This window comes from Melanerpes formicivorus, unplaced genomic scaffold (assembly GCF_026170545.1).
Source record: "Melanerpes formicivorus ecotype bairdi unplaced genomic scaffold, bMelFor1.0.p_v2 SCAF_301, whole genome shotgun sequence".
Lineage (NCBI taxonomy): Eukaryota > Metazoa > Chordata > Aves > Piciformes > Picidae > Melanerpes > Melanerpes formicivorus.
Genome location: NW_027142653.1, coordinates 210,152 through 228,677, shown reverse-complemented (window position 1 = coordinate 228,677; position 18,526 = coordinate 210,152). Strand labels below are relative to the sequence as shown.

At 49.9% G+C, this 18,526-nt stretch overlaps 2 protein-coding genes across 2 annotated transcripts in view; both read right to left on the bottom strand.

The window, feature by feature from the left end:
• Positions 1–7,025: 7,025 nt before the first annotated feature.
• On the bottom strand, positions 7,026–7,937 carry LOC137458962 (olfactory receptor 14J1-like; the record flags this gene model as incomplete). The annotated part of the gene is made up of 1 exon (XM_068170249.1): positions 7,026–7,937. A coding segment is annotated over exon 1 (912 nt), but the record flags the coding sequence as incomplete, so codon positions are not given.
• Positions 7,938–15,575: 7,638 nt separating this feature from the next.
• The window catches only part of LOC137458957 (zinc finger protein 850-like), a 142,183-nt gene continuing 139,232 nt past the window's right edge, over positions 15,576–18,526 (bottom strand). The window contains 1 exon segment of the mRNA XM_068170245.1: positions 15,576–16,765. Within this exon segment, the coding sequence (XP_068026346.1) occupies positions 15,906–16,765 (860 nt within the window). The 3' untranslated portion in view covers positions 15,576–15,905.

The following is an 18,526-nucleotide window of genomic DNA, read 5'->3' as shown; positions in this document are numbered from 1 at the left end:
TCTATTTTAAAATGTTTCATTTTTTTGTTGTTTCATTTTTTATCAATTTTTAAAAAAATCTATTTGCAATAAATTAGTTTCATTTTGTTTTGATTTTATTGCTCTTTTTTTGCAAGTTTAATTTTATTTTTTTCCATTATTTTTATTTTTTTAGAATTATTTTTTATTTTTATTTTTAATTGGTTTTTATTTTGATTTTTTTCTAAATAATTTTTTTCCTAATTTCTTTAATTTGTTCTTTCTCTTTTTGATATTTTATTGGATTTTTTCTAATATATGTTTTTTTAATTATATTTTGAGTTGGTTTATTTTTTATTTTATTTTGAATGTATTAATGTATATTTAATATTTTTATTTTTATTTTTATTTTTAATCTATTTTTTATTTTAGTTTGTTTAATTTTTAAGTAATTTTTAAAATTATTTTTATAGCATTTGATTTTTTTAATATATATTTTTATCTATGCTTTTTAATTTTTTTGTTAATACTTTGTTGTTAAATTAAATCTAATTTTTATATTTTTCTAACTTTTTTTTTTAAATGATTATTATTATTTATTTAGTTTTTTGTCATTTTTCAATTCAATTTTTTAAACTTTTTAATTTTGTTATTTTATTTTTTATTTTAATATTTTATTCTAATTAATTTTTCAATTTTTAATTTTCATTTATTTTTAATCTAGTCTTTGCAGTCTGATCAGGATTCGCTTCTGTTGCTACTGATGTAGCAGCAGCAGACTGTTTTTGTGCAAAAAAACAGTAATAAGAGAGCCATGATTCATGTAGAAGGAGGGATAGTGGGCAATTGAAATTGTGATGAGGATGCTGAAGGAGCGGCAGACAGTGTGCAGGGAGAGAGGAAGAGGGCCAGAGGGTGCAGAGCCTTCCGGATCTCCCTTTTTCATCTCAGTTAGAAACAAATGCCGCAGCAGCTGAATCGAGAGTAGGCTGCTCTGCTTGTATAGATTGCAGTGTATGTGATGGTGTGCCACATGGTGCTATCGTGAAAAGTAGTGAAAAGCTTCTTTTTAAGTATTTAAGTACCTCATCCCCCAGCTGGGCTGCAATTTTGTCCCATGCTTTGGAAGTGAAAGCTTCAGTTGCTGTGGGGATAAAATCATGATCCTGGGCCCAGGCTAATAGCCCTTTTAAAATCCCAGAATTGTAAGCAGTACCTCTCATGGAGAGGATAGTTTGGAGGGCGTTTAGCACAGCCTCTTCTGTTTTGTGGAGTGCTTCCCCTGTGCCCTCCCTGGCCGATCACCGGACCCTGGTGAGATTCGCTTCCTTTTCTGAGCGCGTGCTGCTTATTTTGTCAGCACTGGGGCAGTGCTGGTTTGACTGGCTTTCCATACCACATGGAGCGAACCTTTTACGCTGAGTCGAGCAGCATCGTAGTCCAATGATCCCATCAAGAGTTTGGGCACCAGATGTCGGCGACAGAGAATGGAGTCAATACAGATGACCAATATGATCGAGTACTGTTCCTTTATTGTTCCAGTATTGTAGGACTATAGTGCGAGCATAGAGAGTATAGCACAGTAAAGTAAAGCAAAGAAGGAAAAGTGTCTATCAAGGGAACATCTACAACCTGTATAAACTCAGACAGCATTGTTGACATAGCTTCATTGGTTCACACGAGTGACCACACATCGCACTATTATAGATTATTGGTCCAACAACTAATGATATGTGAGGTGGTTGATGCAGGTGCACATCCTGCTGTCCCAAGATAACTTTCTGTGTTTATAGCTACCAGTGTCCTGTTTTAGTTACATGCTGCAGGCACAGCAGTATTTTGCTACACTGCTAGCTGGCTCTGCACTTATGCTGAGCGTGGCCTACCACCATGTCAACCTCCAGGCCTACACTGCCAGATTGCTCACACTGCTCATCATTGGCATTGCCACAGTAAGTCAATGATCTCCACCTCTAAAAACAGTGACCCTAAAGCCAGAGCCTTGGAGCTCTCCTGGATCACAGCAGCTGTGTCCAGCATCTCCCCCACTCAGACATCTCTTAGGCACAACCTGCACCAAGGGCCAGCACCAAGTCAGACTTCTCCAGGCTCAGTTCTTTTGCCCTAAGAATGCCAAAGCTTTGTGAGTGTTTGTCCTGAGCTCCAGGAGGAGGAAATTGAACTCCAGGGCACCCTCTGCCAGCCAACTCTCCACCTCTCAGTGTCTTTGTACAGACACCTTTGCTGTCACCAGGGGCAAGGTTTCTATCATGCACTGAACCCATTCAGCTCTGTCCCTGTGTCTGTGTGCTTGGTGCTTCTCTCCAGGCACAGCCATAGAAATGGATTTGAATTCAGGATCCCTTGCAGTCAGTCAGGGTCAGCCTTGTCCTTAGCCACTCATTCAGAGGCTCTTGGATTAGAACACATTCTGCTGAATCACCTTGTAAGCCCCAGGTGGGCAGTGACAGCAATGGGGAGGTTGGGGAGGGTGAGGAGCAAAGTTGTCCACTCAATGTCAGCCCTGAAGGACAGATATTCCTGCAAGTGCAGATGTCCTGCTGAGACAGCCTGGGTCAGTGTCACTTGGGGAATTATCATCTCTGCTCTGAACTGAAATGGAGTAAAATATTTTATCTTTGACATACAAAATTGAGCTTTGTGAGGTGCACTTTGAAATCCTGAAGAAGATTGCAGAGACACAAACATCTCCTTAGGGCACTTGGGACTCATTGCAGGAACCTCAGGTACCGAGAGAAGGCTGAAGAAACTTCTTCAGAAGTCAGAAGGAAAACACAAAGTACCTTGAAGCACTGATTGGCCCCACTGAGGGGCATTACCAACAAAGCCTCCCAAGGGCTCCTTAGAGCAGCTCAGTGGAGGCCATGATTGCAGCAGACAAAGGCAAAGTGCAGGAGAGCAAACTGTGGGTTTGGTTTATGGAGCAGAAAGGCCAAACCCTGACCACAGTGCCTGGGCAGGCAGATCCTGTCCCTCATGTATGGGTCAGGGCTCCTCAGGTGCTGTGGGGTGTGGGGTTTGTGATGCTGAGTGAAGGACAAGGGGATGAGAGTCCCCAGCCTTCCTGGGGGTGTTTAAGGAAGCACTGAGGACCCCCTGGTGCCTTAGGAAGTCTCCTCACAGCCCTTGGTGGTGGATGATTTCCACAGCCAAGAATGCAAAGCTTTGGGTTCTCCTGATGACTTCCAGCCTTGCCAGTGCCCATTGCCATCCCCACCACAGGTTGTCCTACACTGTCCCCCACACTGGGTTTGGTTTCTGCAGTAGAAAGGCCAAGCCCTGACCACAGAGCCTGGCCAGTCAGATCCAGAGAGGCTCAAGCTAAAGTTTCCTCTCCCTGGCCTTGGAGGCAGAGCCAACTGCCATAGACAGGAGGAGAAAGACCTCAGTCCTGTTGAGCTTTCAGCCTTGCAGGTGGTGCTACACTGCCCCATGCCTGCAGCTCTTTCCTTTCATGCTCTTGACATCCATCTTACTTTCCTAGCAGCTCTCACCATGACATTTCAGTACCCTCCCTGCTCTGTCTCTACTCTCCATGGCCATTTCTTGAAACACAAAACCAGGGCCTCTTGGAGCACAAGCATCCCCTTTGAGTGACTTTTCTTTGTCCTCACCTCCACACTGAACCCTAAAACCCTAGTATTTGCACTCTATGGAGGTTGTCTTCCCCTCCCACAACCACCAGGAGCTGCATCATCACCAGATTTCAAGCAAGTGCATACTGCATCTGTAGTGCCCTGAACTAGGACTTGAGCAGGTTACAGAAGCCCCAGTCCCTCAGGCTCTCCATCCCAGTCCTTGCAGATATCTTCTGAAGCTTCTCAGGCTCTTCAAAAGTCCTTCAGAGCAAGAGGTCCCAAACCACACATTAAGAATCCAGACATGGCCACAGCAGTACTGAGTGCAGGGGAGGGCAACCCCTGTGCCTGGCTGACTACACTCCTCCAACCAGAGCCCAGCTGCACTTGGCCTTCTTCACTCTGCTCAGGCACTGCTCCATCCCAGGACATTGGGAATGGTCCCTGCCAGAGGCCTTTGTGCCTGGGGTCAGAGCAGAACCTCCAGCTGCAAAGCAACAGCCAAGGCACCTCCCTGCTGCTGCCTCTCAGCTTGGCAGGCACAAGGGTTGGCACAGTCCCCAGCCCAGTCCTGGGCCTGCTGCTGGCCAATGACACAAAGGGATTGGAGTTTGCAGTTGCCTCACACTCACCTCATGGCCATGTGGCTCCTCCTGCCCTAGGAGCTTCTCAGCCATCCCTGAGGTCCCAATGCTGGCCCAAGGCCTCAGCCTGCTTGTGGCCTGGCAGCTGGGCAGCCACAAGAAACCTCTCCAGGGCCTTCCAAGGCAGGTCCCTGCTGCTGCCTTTCAGCTTCTCCAGCAGCCACAGCCAAGCCCTGTCCCTGCTGCTGTCCCCTCAGGCCTTACAGTGGCCGCAAGGTGACAACCCAGCTTCAAGGATCTTCCTGCAGGGGCCACCAGGTGCTTAGGGACAGGCAGTCACACAAGTCTCTTGCCCACCACATGCCTTCTGCTGCCTGCTGGGAACTCTGGCAGCTGGGAGGTCAAAAGGACAGAGGCCAGGCAGGAGTCAGGGGCTGCCCTCTCAGCTGCTACAGCAAGAAGTGACCTCCCAGTCCTTTTCCTGCCCTCTTCCTGCTGCTGCCCTATCAGCTGCTGAGCCAGCAGTGAGCTCCCAGCCCCTGCCCAGCCTTGTGGCTGCTGCTGTGCAGGAGATCCTGAGGCACAGCTGAGCTGCCCATGGCATTGCCAACCATCTCCACCTGGTGTCCGTGAGCTGCTCAGCCACAGGTCACCTCCTGCCTCTCTTCCAAGTCCATGAGGCTGCTCTGGGAGCTCCCATCCCCTGTCCTGTGCCACAGGCCAAGCAGAATCAGTCAGGGTGGGGGAGTGCAGAGCAGAGAGGTCAGAGCTTAGGAAAGAAGTTTGAGGTTGTTCTCTGTTTTGTACTGGGAAGGGGGAAGGGATTCCACTATGCTCCAGGATGAGCCCATGTCTGTGCTGGGAGGAAATCTGGAGAACCACTTTGCACTGGGATGGTCTCCATTCAGCAGTGGGGGATGACATTGGATCCAGTTCCTGGGACAGGTCTTCAGTTATAATGGGGTGGGATCAGGGATGCAGTTTATAATGGGCAGGGGGAGCAGTCTCTACTGGGTAGGAATCAGGATAGAGTTAACACAGGGAGGGATGCAGTAGGTACTGGGAGGGAATCAGGGAATTCACTTTGCACTGGAATGGGACCCAGTGTATACTGGGATGGAATCAGATGATCCAGTTTGTGCTGGAAGGAGGCCATGTCTGTCCTGGGAGGGGACCAGGGGGTTCAGCTTGTACTGGAATGAGGCCAAATCTGTACTGGGAGACATCAAAGAGATTCAGTTTGTACCTGGAGGGGGCCCCAGTCTGAAGTGGGATGGCATCAGGGTAGCAGTGTACACAGAGATGTGTCCTGGTCTGTACTGGGATGGAATCAGGGCTTCCAGGGGATAGACTTTGTACTGGGATGGGACTCAGACTGTACTGGGAGACAGCAATGGGATCTCATTTGTACTAGGAACAGGCCACACCTGCACTGGGATCAGCATATCCAGTTTGTGATGGGATGGGTGCAGCTGGGACTGGGAAGGGGCCTAAGGGTTGCAAGGGAATGGACTCCAGTCTGCACTGGGAGGGGATAAGGGCTTCCAATTTGTATTGGGACAAGGCCTAATGTGTACTTGGAGGGATTGAAGTGACCTTGTTTGGACTGGGACAGGGCCTAGACCATACTGAGAGGACATGAAGGTGTACAGTTTGTACTGGAATAGATGTAGCTGGCACAGGGAAATGATGGGATTAAAAGTAATCAGTGTCTTTACAAAGGTATAGTTGTCTGAAGAAGGTAGGAAGAAGAAGGGGGGAACCAGACAGTTCCCCTTACCTATGTGCATAAACAACAAAGGAGCATCTGCAAGACACCCTTGTCTTACTCATCATGGTAAATCAGTGGGAGGCTGTCAGAGGCTGACAGGACACTGAACACAGCCTAAACTCCTCAACTTTCAGACCAGAGCACAAGCTTAACAGACTGCTAACAATTTACTTCTCCACCCAGAGTCATGAAGAACCTAAGTTAAATGAACACAGGATGTATGTAACGGGGGGGTTGCATGTGAGGGGGGCCATGGAGTAGGCAGTTCAGGAAAGACTGTAAAGCCTGAGCACCTGAGCTAGTGGGGAAAGGGAGAGGTAATTTGCATCCAGGGATTCAGGATAAAAAGGGAGCTGTGACTCCCAGCAACTTGAGAAACCCCACCAGGAATTATCCTGTGGACTCTCTCTTTATTCAAATAAAGCTTTACTAAACTCCTCTGTCTCCATTGTGAACAGGAACATCTAAATCAAGACAATTTTTCCTTACAGAAGGGAGCCAGGGCACACATTCTGTACTGGGATGGGACCCAGAATGCAGAGGAAGAGGTCAATATGGTCCAACTTTTACTGGGATGAGGCCACATGTGTACTGGGTGGGGTTAAGGGACTGACTCTCTACAGGAAGGGGGTCAGGATCCCAAGGAGCCCAAGCTGCCAGAGCACTCAGGCCTTGCCCCAGCACAGAGGCACAGCGGGAGTGTGTGGAAGGGAAGAAAGAGCAGCTGAGGACAACCCAAGCTCTGGGGCTCCGTGGCACTGCTGCTGTGCTGGGACTCTGCCCCTCCACCTCTGCACACAGGCACTGCCCTGGAGCTCTGCAGAAGCCTTGGAGGAAGGAGCTCAGAGAAACAACTCCCTGCAGGGTCCTTTATTGTGTTCAACACACAGGGAGCACAGCTCCTCAAGTCTGCAGCCTCTGGGTCACAGCAGACAGGACAACACTGAACCAGAAATGGTCTGAAGAAAGACACTAGTGTGAGAACAACATTCTCACAAGGGGAACAGCACCAGCAGCAGCCAGAACTGGAGCAGCCAGGCTGGGCCTGCACTGAGTGACATCAGAACTGCTCTCCAGGAGAAGACAAAGAGTTTATTGCTTCTGACAGCATCCAGGGATCAGTTGGCTCAAGGCAGCCTTGAGCTCCTGGTTCCTCAGGCTGTAGATGAGAGGGTTCACTGCAGTAGGCACCACTGAGTACAGAACTGACACCACCAGGTCCAGGAATGGGGAGGAGATGGAAGGCTGCTTCAGGTAGGCAAATGAGGCAGTGGTGATAAACAGGGAGACCACAGCCAGGTGAGGGAGGCAGGTGGCAAAGGCTTTGTGGCGTCCCTGCTGAGAGGGGATCCTCAGCACTGCCCTGAAGATCTGCACATAGGACACCACAATAAACACAAAACAGACAAAGAATAAACAGACACTGAACACAAGAAGCCAAAGTTCCCTGAGGTAGGATGTGGAGCAGGAGAGCTTGAGGATCTGGGGCACTTCACAGAAGAACTGCTCCAGAGCATTGCCCTGGCAGAGGGGCAGGGAAAATGTATTGGCTGTGTGCAGCAGAGCGTAGAGAAAGCCAGAGGCCCAGACAGCTGCTGTCATGTGGACACAAACTCTGCTGCCCAGGAGGGTCTCATAGTGTAGGGGTCTGCAGATGGCAACATAGCGATCATAGGACATGGTGGTGAGGAGAAAATACTCTGCAGCAATTAGGAATATGAAAAAGAAGAGCTGGAGAACACATCCTGCATAGGAGATGTCCCTGGTGTCCCTCAGGGAATTGTCCATGGATTTTGGCACAGTGGTGGTGATGGCACCCAGGTCAAGGAGGGCAAGGTTGAGGAGGAAGAAGTACATGGGGGTGTGGAGGTGGTGGTCCCAGGCTATGGTGGTGATGATGAGGCCATTGCCCAGCAGGGCAGCCAGGTAGATGGCCAGGAAGAGGCAGAAGTGCAGGAGCTGCAGCTGCCTTGTGCCTGGGAATGGCAGGAGGAGGAAGTGGGTGATGGAGCTGCTGTTGGACATTCCCTGTATCTGGTCATGAGGCCCTGTCAAAGGAGAAGGAAGTGACAAGTCAGAAGAGCATTCTCTCAGTACAACCAAAGGCCACAGACCCCCCTGTCACAGACTCCTGCTGCTGCTTCTTCTTGGGGACTCTTCCTTCAGCTCCAAGGCTGGAGCACTGCTTGATCCTGGCTGAGGGTAAAAGGCAAGAGTGGGAGAGCTCCCATGGATTCTAAGTCACCCTGCTCTGCACCTCAGCTGGAGGGTGACCATGCTCCCATGTCACCCTGAGAAGCCACCAGACACTGCTGAGAGCAGAGGGATCCACCACACAGCACTCAGTGTCTCAGGGTCTCAGCATCCCACTTGTAGTCCAGGAGACACTTGGCTCAGTGTCCCTTGGAAGGCAGCACAGCCTGGATGGACACCTCAAGGATACAGCCAAGGCATGGCCATGGCAGCTCCTGAAGTCAGTTCATTGCCAGCCTCACAACTTGCACTACCCAGAGCTTCCCAGGCTGCAGGACAGCTGGGACACCTCATTGCTGTGGCTCCACCTGCACAGGAGATCTCACAGTGTCTGTGCCTGACTCTGCAGCTGAAGCTTCCATGCCCAGAGAGCCATCAGCAACACAAAGAGCATCTGAGACAGGCAAGGAGAGGGACAGACAGACACTCAGGAATGCCTTCAGGTGAGGAGTGTAGGCACTTGGTGAGGTTCCCAGTAAAGCTCTGTGTGATGGTTTAAGAGTCTCAGCCCCTGCTCTAAAGGCACAGCTGAGTTTTCCTCCTCACCAGCCAGGCCAGAGAGAGTGGAAGCAAAAATTCAGGAGAGCAGAGACTGGGTCAGGAATCCCTGACCTGAATATAGTCATGGAAAATGCCACTGGAAATGATCTGGAAATGAACTGGAGCTGAGAGCAGCCCTGGCCCACACAACAGCCCCTCCACAACAGAAGGACCCTGCCCTGCCCTGCACTGCCTTGCCCTGCCGAGGGTGGCTCCTTCCAACCAGAGTTTCTCCCCAAAGCAACATGAAGAGCTCCCTGGGGTGCTTGAGAGCTGAGCCTGGCAGGCAGCAGAGTCCCTGCCCCAGCACACAGCCCCAGCTTTAGGAGGTGCCTCCAGGAACTGCACCTGCACTGCCCTGCAACCACAGACTCACCATGACTGTGACTGCAGTGACTTCTCCTCCAGTGAGCTCTCAGCATCCTCCCAGTCCTGGCTGCCTTGAAGCTCTCTCTGCCTTCTTCATCTCCCTGAGATGCCCTGGCAGTGCCCTCAGACCTGCTGTGTGGTGCAGAGGAGCTGCTCCTGGCCAGAGCTCCATGCAGCCCAGAAGCCAGGCCCAGCTCTATGGTCAGCCCAGGGCATTTAAAGGAGCCCTGTGGTGGCTTTGGTGCCATGTAAACCTCAGGGACTGAGAGGAGGCTGATGAAACCTCTCCAGAAGTCAAAGTTAGAGTCAAACTCTGAAGTTTCTTGTAGTGTTAATAGGTTCCACTGGGGGACACTACAAGGAAAGTGTCTTCACGGTCTGGTGAGAGCAGAGAACTGAGGCAGTACTGACAGGTCAGGACAAGCAGCTCAAGGTGGCTCTGCTGCTGAGGAAACCTGGAGGGGTTTCATTGATCCAAAGGGCAAAGCCCTGACCCTCAGCCCCTGGCAAGGCAGAACCTGTCCCTCACCTGTGGCTCAGGTCTCTGATTCACCCTGTGAAATCATTTTTATCAGATACTTTGGGCAATAAACACCTCTCCAATTATCTGCAGAAACCTTGGCAATAATTAGAGGTTCAGCAGTATTTAATGAGCCCCATGGAGTATTTGGGGCTGATTACATCATCCTTAGGTACTGCTAGGAGACTCTGCCAAGGTACTGCCAAGAAGCCTCTCAAGAAGTCCAAGTCAGAAGAAAACTCCAAAGTACCTTGAAGCACTGATTGGCCTCACTGAGGCTTGTTACTGCCAAAGGCTCCCCAGGGACTCGTTAGAGCAGCTTGTTAGAGGCCAGGATTGCAGGGAGACAAAGGCAAAGTACAGGGCAGAAAAGTATGCCTTTGTTCTAGGAAGCATAAAGCCAAACCCTGACCACTGTCCTTGCAATAGAAGAACCTCAAAGCCTCAAAGCAAAGTTTCTCCTCACAGGCCTTGGTGGCAGAGGCAACTGCCCGAGCCAAGGGTACAAAGACCTTGGTCCTGTTGGGCCTCTCAGGCTTGCCAGAGCCCTTGGCCATCCCCACTGCAGCCTTTCCTACATTGTCCCATGCCTTTAGTTCTTTCCCTTCAGGCTGCTGACACCATTCTTGCTTCCCCTCCCAGCTCTCCCCCTGCCATTTCCATCCCTTCCCTGAGCTGTCTCAGCTCTCCCTGCTATTTCCCAACACCTCTGGATGGCCTCATGCATAGCAGCTCTGCCCTTTCAGGGACATTTCTTTGGCCTCATCTCCACTCTGAACCTTTCAAGCTGCACTTTGTGGAGGTTTTGGTCTCGTAACACACCCAAGGAGAGCTCCATCCTCTCTGAAACCACCCTTCAGCCATGTGCACACTGCTATGGCAGTGCTCTGAACCCCATTCACCAGTCTGAAGCAGCCCAGGTCCCTCAGCCTCTCTGTCTGAAAGCCTGCACAGACTCCTTGTTGGTGGAGCAGGAATTGTTTATTGGCACAGATCAAGCAGTTTATACAGGAAAAATCCAGCAGGCTAAGCAACTCCCTGACATTCTTCCACCACTGCTGCTCACTGAATTTCCTCCTTTGAGCTGCAGCTGTCCATTGTTACCTTCATCCCATATCAGGTTGAGTTTCTCCAGCATGGAGGCAAGTGTCCTCCTGTCTCCACTCCAGGTTGTTTACCACGGTCAGCTCTTTATCACCAGGCCTTCCTTCCAGTATCAGCAGCCTGTTGTTCTTTCTTGTCCTGAAACCTTCCACAGAGACTTTCTGCTTTCCTACAACTCCCCATTTTTATATGGTTTAAACCAGCAGCCATCACTTGTGTCCTGACCACCCTCCTGGTCCTGGAGGCTATGATTACAAACACCATTAACACTACAATTACAATGTCAATCACCACAAGGATTCCACCTCTAACCCACACTCATAGATTCAGACCTGAGGACCAATTGTTTGGATTCAGCCAGCTCAGCTCTTTGTTCAGTGCTTGCCATGTTGAATCAATCCTCACCTGTTGTGTATTGGCTAACTGCAGTTCCAGCTGATGCTTCAGTGTTTGGACATTATATTTCAAGGAGCTTTCAAAGGCCCCTTGTAAATGTGACCTGGGAGAGTTCCAATCATGCTGAGAGTCATTCCAAGACAAGGATGTTACACACATGTCCTGCTTATGATATTCCCAATCACACTGCAGTATCATATGGGTCTGCAAGGCAGCTTGTTGGTCTCCAAACCAAACAACACTGGCCTCAAGCATGCATAACCTTGCCATTATTTCCTCATCTACAGCTTCCTGCAGCTGCAAATCATTTGTCACATTGGTCAATAAAGTTCTCGCTGTGTCCACAGTTTGTATGCCCTTTGTCAAAGCTGTAACTGAAGCAGCTGGGGATGCTAATATTATCACAGCTGATATTATGGCAAACATTAACCATCCCACAAATCTTTTTGTCCTTTTTCTAGAATCCTTTAGTCCCTGGTCTAATAGCCTGAGAACATGACCCAATCCATTCTCACTCTCCCACCCTCTTGTCATATTCACTGGGATCCATACCTCTGCCCTTCTTTGGAAGGGAATGATCATGCTCCACTGATCAATGTCCTTATTGTAATGGGTTGGGGCAGACCCCTCCCCACCACGGGCAGAAATAACGACTCAGACAGACGGATTGCAAAAGTGATGGAAAGTTTAAATGGGAAAACAATAAAAACAACAATGAAAGTTGTACAGAGAACCACAACCACTGTGACAAAAGAGAGAGATCCCAGAACATACCCAAGAACATCCCATCCCCACCTGGGGGTACACCCAAACGCCCCAGGGCCCTTTCCTCCCCCCCAAACCCAGCCTTGGGCCTCGTCAGGCCCAAGGGAGGCAGCTCACGCCATTTTACCTAGGCAGCAGCAGGGGACAAAAGAGGAAGTGAAGACCCCGTGTGGATGTTTTATAGGGGAGCAGGGCATTATGGGAATACAATACCTGGTTTCCTGTGACCACCCCCCTGGGCTGGGCCCACCCCTTGGGACCTCCCAGGTGTAGTCTGTGCAGTGGCATCCGGGCCAGCACCCAGCCTAAACCACCACTCTTATCACTAACACAAGTCTTAAAGGTAATATTGCTACAACTAAGATGATAAATGCTTGATTCATTATAGATTATACAATCAAGAGCTATTCCTAACACCTATGAGTGGGTAGTACACACAGTAGCAAAGGAACTATGAAGTACAGGTTCTACTAAGATGCCTTTACACCTATGAGGTGGTGGAGTCACCATCACAGGAGGTGTTTAGAGGGAGACTTGATGGAGTGCTTGGTGCCATGGTTTAGTTGATTAGATGGTGTTGGATGATAGGTTGGACTCGATGATCTTGAAGGTCTCTTCCAACCTGGTCTATTCTATTCTATTCTATTCTATTCTATTCTATTCTATTCTATTCTATTCTATTCTACTCTACATAGTTCTCTTTACCAATGGTAAAGCTAACCTCCACAACTGTTTCCTTATCACACTTTCAGTACCATTCCATGAGAGCTGTGACACAGGGCCTTCCCATGATACACAAGGTGATTTTATCTTTGTGGATTCACATCAAGAGATACAAGAGTTAGCCTCTTACACCACCCTGTCAATCAAAGATAGAAGCAAGAAAGAAGGGAAGGAAGGAAAGAAGTTTTAAACAATTTTCACAACAGACATGAGTTTTGATTGGCTAATGGCACCAATCTGTTTTACACCATCATTAGACACCAGTAGCATATTGGACACTACATTTTGAATCAGTTATGTAAAATTACACAAGGTAAAAGAGTAACAATGCTGAACCCCATAGTAAATAGGACAAAATTTGTTTCATCCCTGTTCCTCCTGGAATCAGGAGAACAAATCCATAACCTACACCCTGCCCCGACAGTCCTTCAGTTGGAACTGAAGTGAGAGCTTCCTTCCAGATTCAAATGGATCTGCAGGGACACCAGGAAGGTAGAGTCCTTGAAAGATGTCTTCTGTGATGATGCTGTGTGGTGGGTTTGGAAGGATAAGGCTGAGAAGCCTCCTCCCTTCCCCCTTGTAAGGTAAAAGGGAAAGAAAAAATTGAAGGGAAAGGAAAAAAAAACTCGCAAGCTGAATTAGCAAAGCAGTGGAGCTATATTTACAAAGCGATGTAGGGTTTGCAGGGGATTATTTACAAATTTACAATATCTACAATATATACAAAGATATACAACAGAGTAACACAGAAATGAGAGTGCCCCCCTCGGCAGAGAGGGGTCCCCCACCTCCGCTCTCCCCTCTCTTCCCCCCCTTTCCCCAGAATGGGATAGAAAGAGAAAGAGAAGAGAGGAAAAAAAAGTTAGAAGCAGTTCGTGTTAATTGGAAGGGAGTTAGTATACAGGCCTGTTATCTGGTTTTCAAGGCCGAGGCCTTGGCAGAAAGCCCAGCACAGGCAAAGCTGCTGCACGAAGCAAAGACGGAAGCAAGACTGACTGAGAAGTGCTGGAAATGTCCACTTCACTCCCACTTCAGAAGGTGCTTTCTCCCACTCGTCCAATGAAATTAGTTTAGACTATTCCTTCCGTTTACCAACTTCCGTCCACCATGTTCCCTTTCTTAAGGGGGCAACGTCAACCGGCCACATGCTGTGAGGAAACATTTTTTCCAAGGGTTGCAGCCTGCAAAACTTGAGAGGTCTTTTATATTGTAGCAAGACAAATCCATCTGTCAATGCATCAAGGAATCTTCAGCATTGAAGTTTAAATGAGAAACACAACCTCAAAACATACAAAACTGCTATTGCCAGGTTTCACACACACACACACTGAGGTTCTCTGAGCCACCCCCTCAGGTGCTGTCCCTGAAAGAGTTGGCTTAATTGCTTTGAATGGGCCTGTAAGTACCTTTGATTGTTACAACTTCTTTCAAAGCCAAGCTAAACACAAACCCTTTTTCCCAAACCATGTTCCCTGCACACACACATACCCCACCTTATTTTTTGTTTTGAGTCCTTAATGATTCACCCTGAGAACAGGGTGCCCTCTGACCTGACAAATGGACCAACCCCCTGCTGGTATCATGAGATGCCAGAAGGGCAGAGGGTAGAGAACCTCAGGAGTCTGCTCACAAGTCCTTTATTACAGCTTTGCAGAGTCCCCAGCATGACAGAGTCTTAGAGTGTCCTTAACATCACAAGGCCCAGGAGCCCTTAACAGAAGTAGCTAAGAGGTGTGGAAGTCCCTAACCCAATCTCTCTTGCCCAAAGTACCTCATTTTGATAGATTTTCTTCCCTCTCCCATTGATTCATGGCAGCAGTAGAACCCAGCCCTGTGTACAAACTAAAGCATGCTCCAATCAAAGGTGTCAGTGAGTCCAACATGCAGGATTCTGATCTTGGCTCACATAGGAAATCAACTTTGCAGCTTGGAGTTGGTCAGCAGAGAATCAGAGGCTCTACACACAGCCCAGCAGCTGCCCTTGTTTGCAGAACAGCAGCTGCAGGATAGGAAAGGAGGAGAAGCAGGGAATTCTAAAGCAAGGGATCAGCACCACCTGGCATCCAGTGCTGGTTCACCAGCCTTAAAGGCTTCCTGCAGTGGGGCAGCTCCACACCCCCAAGTTGCTCTCACAGGTTGAGAATTTCCCAGGCCCACCTGCAGTTGCACTTCCTTAGCTGCTTCCCAGTTCCCTGCCCAAGTGCCCTTCTGGGGTTCTCTGCATGTTGGATAGCTCCAGACTGTGCCTGTTGCAGTTATTTGTGGGGAGAGGTCTCTCCAGCTGAAGACCATGACATTTGCACAGGCACTTTCAGCTCCCAAGGCAGCATCTTGAGCACAGGACTTGTGGATTTGTGCAGCAGCTCAGCCAGCTCCAGCTTGTGTAGCAACAGCTCATGGTTCTGCCAGGCACACTGCTGAGAGCTGCAGAGCTAAGTTCAGATCCAAGTGTAAGACAAACATCCTGGGGGAGCATTTCTGGGCACTGTGCTGAGGCACAGCATCCTTTCTTGCAGTGATTTCACTCTTTGCACTCTCAAATATCCTGAAAACTCAACACTCAGAGAAATCTCTTCCCACTTCTGTGTGGATGGAAAGGCTGAGGGAAGCCCCAGGTCAGCAGGAATCCATGAGGAACATTGCTGAGCTAGGGAGAAGGCTTTTGGAAGCCCCAGGCCTGCTTTAAAGCAGCAGAGTGCCTTAGTGGAAAGATGGCAGAAGCTGTCCAAGGGCTTCCAAACACCTCCCTGAGATCCCTTCTGCACCCTCCACAGATTCCGAAAATCAATTCTAGAACACTCCAGGCCCCCCAAAACACCTAACATCCCTTGACACAATGAAAAAAACACTGAGATGTCCCTGAGAACAATCCCAGCAAGACACTCTCCAGACTCTTCTGAGAATCTCACTTTGACCTCCCTGAACTGGCACACAGCTCCAGCTCCATTCCTAGGGAGTGAATGCCCTCAGCATTTGGGCATTGTGGGCAGGAATGTCTGAAATAAAAGCAAACAGACAGGATTTGGGTAACTTTGGCCTTGTAGCGATACAACTGGGCAATGGACAGAGGGATTTTTACCCTTGGGGATGAACCAGAAAAAAACCTTGTGACGCTCAGCCCAGCTCCAATGGCAGCTCTGGCTATGCCAACTCAGCACTGTAATTGTTCCCATCAGCACTAATTGGTGCTCAGAAGGGCAGGAGGTGTTTGTTCCTGCTGGACCCCCAGCCTCTGAGAATTGCAGAGGAAAAAAGAGGTGATTTTGGTGGTGGAAAGGCCCCCTCAGAAGGACCATGATTATCCCAACAGACCCTAGGTGCATCTATTTATGCCTCCCCTTCCTTGCGGGCTGATCTCCCGTGTGTGTGCGGCGGTGATTGCTGAGATTTCCTTTCTGGTTGAAGCTCTTGCCACACTCAGCACAGGTGAAAGGTTTCTCACCAGTGTGCACAAGACGGTGTTTGTTGAGGGTGCCGCTATTAGTGAAGCTCTTGCCGCAGGTGACACAATTGTATGGTTTCTCACCGCTGTGGGTGCGTTGGTGCTGGATGAGTATAAAGCCAGCGGTGAAGCTCTTGCCGCACTCAGCACAGGTGAAAGGCCTCTCCCCGCTGTGGATGCGGCGGTGGATGGTTAGGCTGTTGCTACGTTTGAAGCTCTTGCCGCAGTCCCTGCAGGTGAAGGTCTTCTCAGTGCTGTGCACACTGCGGTGCTTGGTTAGGTTTGCACGCTGAGTGAAGCTCTTGCCGCAGTGGGCACAGCTGTAATGTTTCTCACCACTGTGGATGAGTTGATGCTGGATGAATTCAATACTCGTGGTAAAGCTCTTGCCGCACTCAGCACAGGGAAAAAGATTCTCTCCGGTGTGGATGCGGCGATGGATGGTGAGAGTGGAGCTCTGTTTGAAACTCTTGCCGCAGTCGCTGCAGCTGAAGGCCTTCTCACTGGTGTGGGTGAGGTGGTGTCGCCTAAGGTGAGAGATCCGCCTGAAGCGCTTACCACAGCTGTCACAAGAGAAGGGCTTCTCTCCAGTGTGGGTGAGGCAGTGCTGGGTGAGATGGCCGCGCTGGGTGAAGCTCTGTCTGCAGTCAGCACAGGTGAAAGGTTTCTCTCCAGTGTGGGTGCGGCGGTGCTGGGTGAGCTCAGAGTTGCAGCGGAACCTCTTGCCACAGTCACCACAAACTAAGGGCCGGGAGCCAGGCTGCGGGCAGTGGTGCTTCACTAGCTCTGAGCTATCTGGGAAGCTCTGCCCACACTCAGGGCACTCATTCAGCTCTTTGGGTGACACTGAGGGACCTGCTCTGGCTTCAGCCGCCTCCATACATTCCTCCCCCTCATCCTGGTCGCCTTCATCATCATCATCATCATCCTCTTCACAGTTGTCATTCTCAGCATCATCCTCCATCTTGTCCTCTTTTTCCTCCTCATCCTCCTCTCCCTTGGGACTGCACATTGGCTTCTCCAACTTGAACTCTGGGTGCTGCTTCTCCTCCCAGCTCTTGTCTGGGTTCTTCTGTGAGGCCATACTGTGGGAGGGAGGGGTCACAGCTCTGCAATATGGAAGATGGAAGCACCTGAGCCCAGGATCTCAAACCCTCAGATCCTGCCTAGGTCATGACAGTCCCTGACTCCCAACACCCAGCTGGAGGAGAGAGTACAGAGGGGACCTCAAACCTTCAGTTTCTGCCACAGTGTGGGCACAGACCTCTAATACCTGTGCTGAGACCCCAGGTTCCTGTGATCAGTGCCCTGAGGTACCCTGGGATTTACAAGTGGTCTTGTCCCACTCTCCTCGAGCCTGGTGGCATTGGCAGGGTGGTTCCTGGTCCAGGCCCTGTCCTTTGATCTCCACTGGTTCAGACAATGGAGGCAGCAGCACTGAACAAGGAAGACCAAACCACCTCTTCACATTTTCATTGATGATCTGGATGAGGGGTTCGAGTCAGTCATGAGCAAGTTTGCAGATGACACCAAGTTAGGAGCAGATGTTGGTCAGTTAGAGGATAGAAAGGCTCTGCAGAGGGACTGAACAATGAAAGACCAAACCACCATCAACCTTCTCCCACCACCCTCCATGTCCCAACCCCAAACATCACCTCCTGCCATACAAATGATCCCCAACAAGCCTGGGGAGTTCCCAAACACCAACACATGATGAGTCTCAGAGCCCCTGGAGGGATGTAATGTGGTGGGCAAGAGGAGGTGGAAGAGGCAGGAAGGTGCCCTGGGACTCTGGGGGCTGGGGTCCTGCTGTTGCCCCACTCTGGATTTCTTAACTGTTGGGCTGCTCCAAGGGGCAGTTCTGCAAACTCTGCTCTTCCACAGCACACAGGGGCAGGGATGATGGAGAGAGAGGGACACAATTCCTGCCACAGAGAAGCAAAGGGCTCAGAAAGCACTGACTTGCAAGGGATGGCTCAGCACTGCCCAGCACCAGGCAGCACAGCTCAGCCTTGCTGGGGGCAGCTCCCAAGCCCAGCAGCACAGCCACAGCACACAGCCAGGGCTGATCAAGATGGGAGGCCTCAACAAGTGCAGACTCAGCTCCTTGCCCAGCACACAGTCCCTAGAACACAGCTGCAGGCCAGCAGCACAACACAGCTGCCTCTACACAGCCTCTTCCAGGCCTTGCCTAAAGCTTTTTCACACTGCCTGCCAAGGGCTCTGATGTCTGCAGCTGAATTTGACAGTACATCTAGCTCAGGACCCAGTTCTCCTGCCTGGCCTTGTCCCCACCACACCCACTCTGTGCTACCCTCTGCCCTGCACACACCTCTCTGCTGCCCACTCCCCAACAGAAGATCACAGCAGCCCTCAGGACACACACAAAGGGAGCTTCATGATCTCTGCAGATGCAGCAAAGGGGGAAGGGACTTGGGCAGCTTCTTGCTAAACCTCTTCAGCCCTCACTGGGATGCTGGAGGAGTCTCTGGCTCCTGCCCA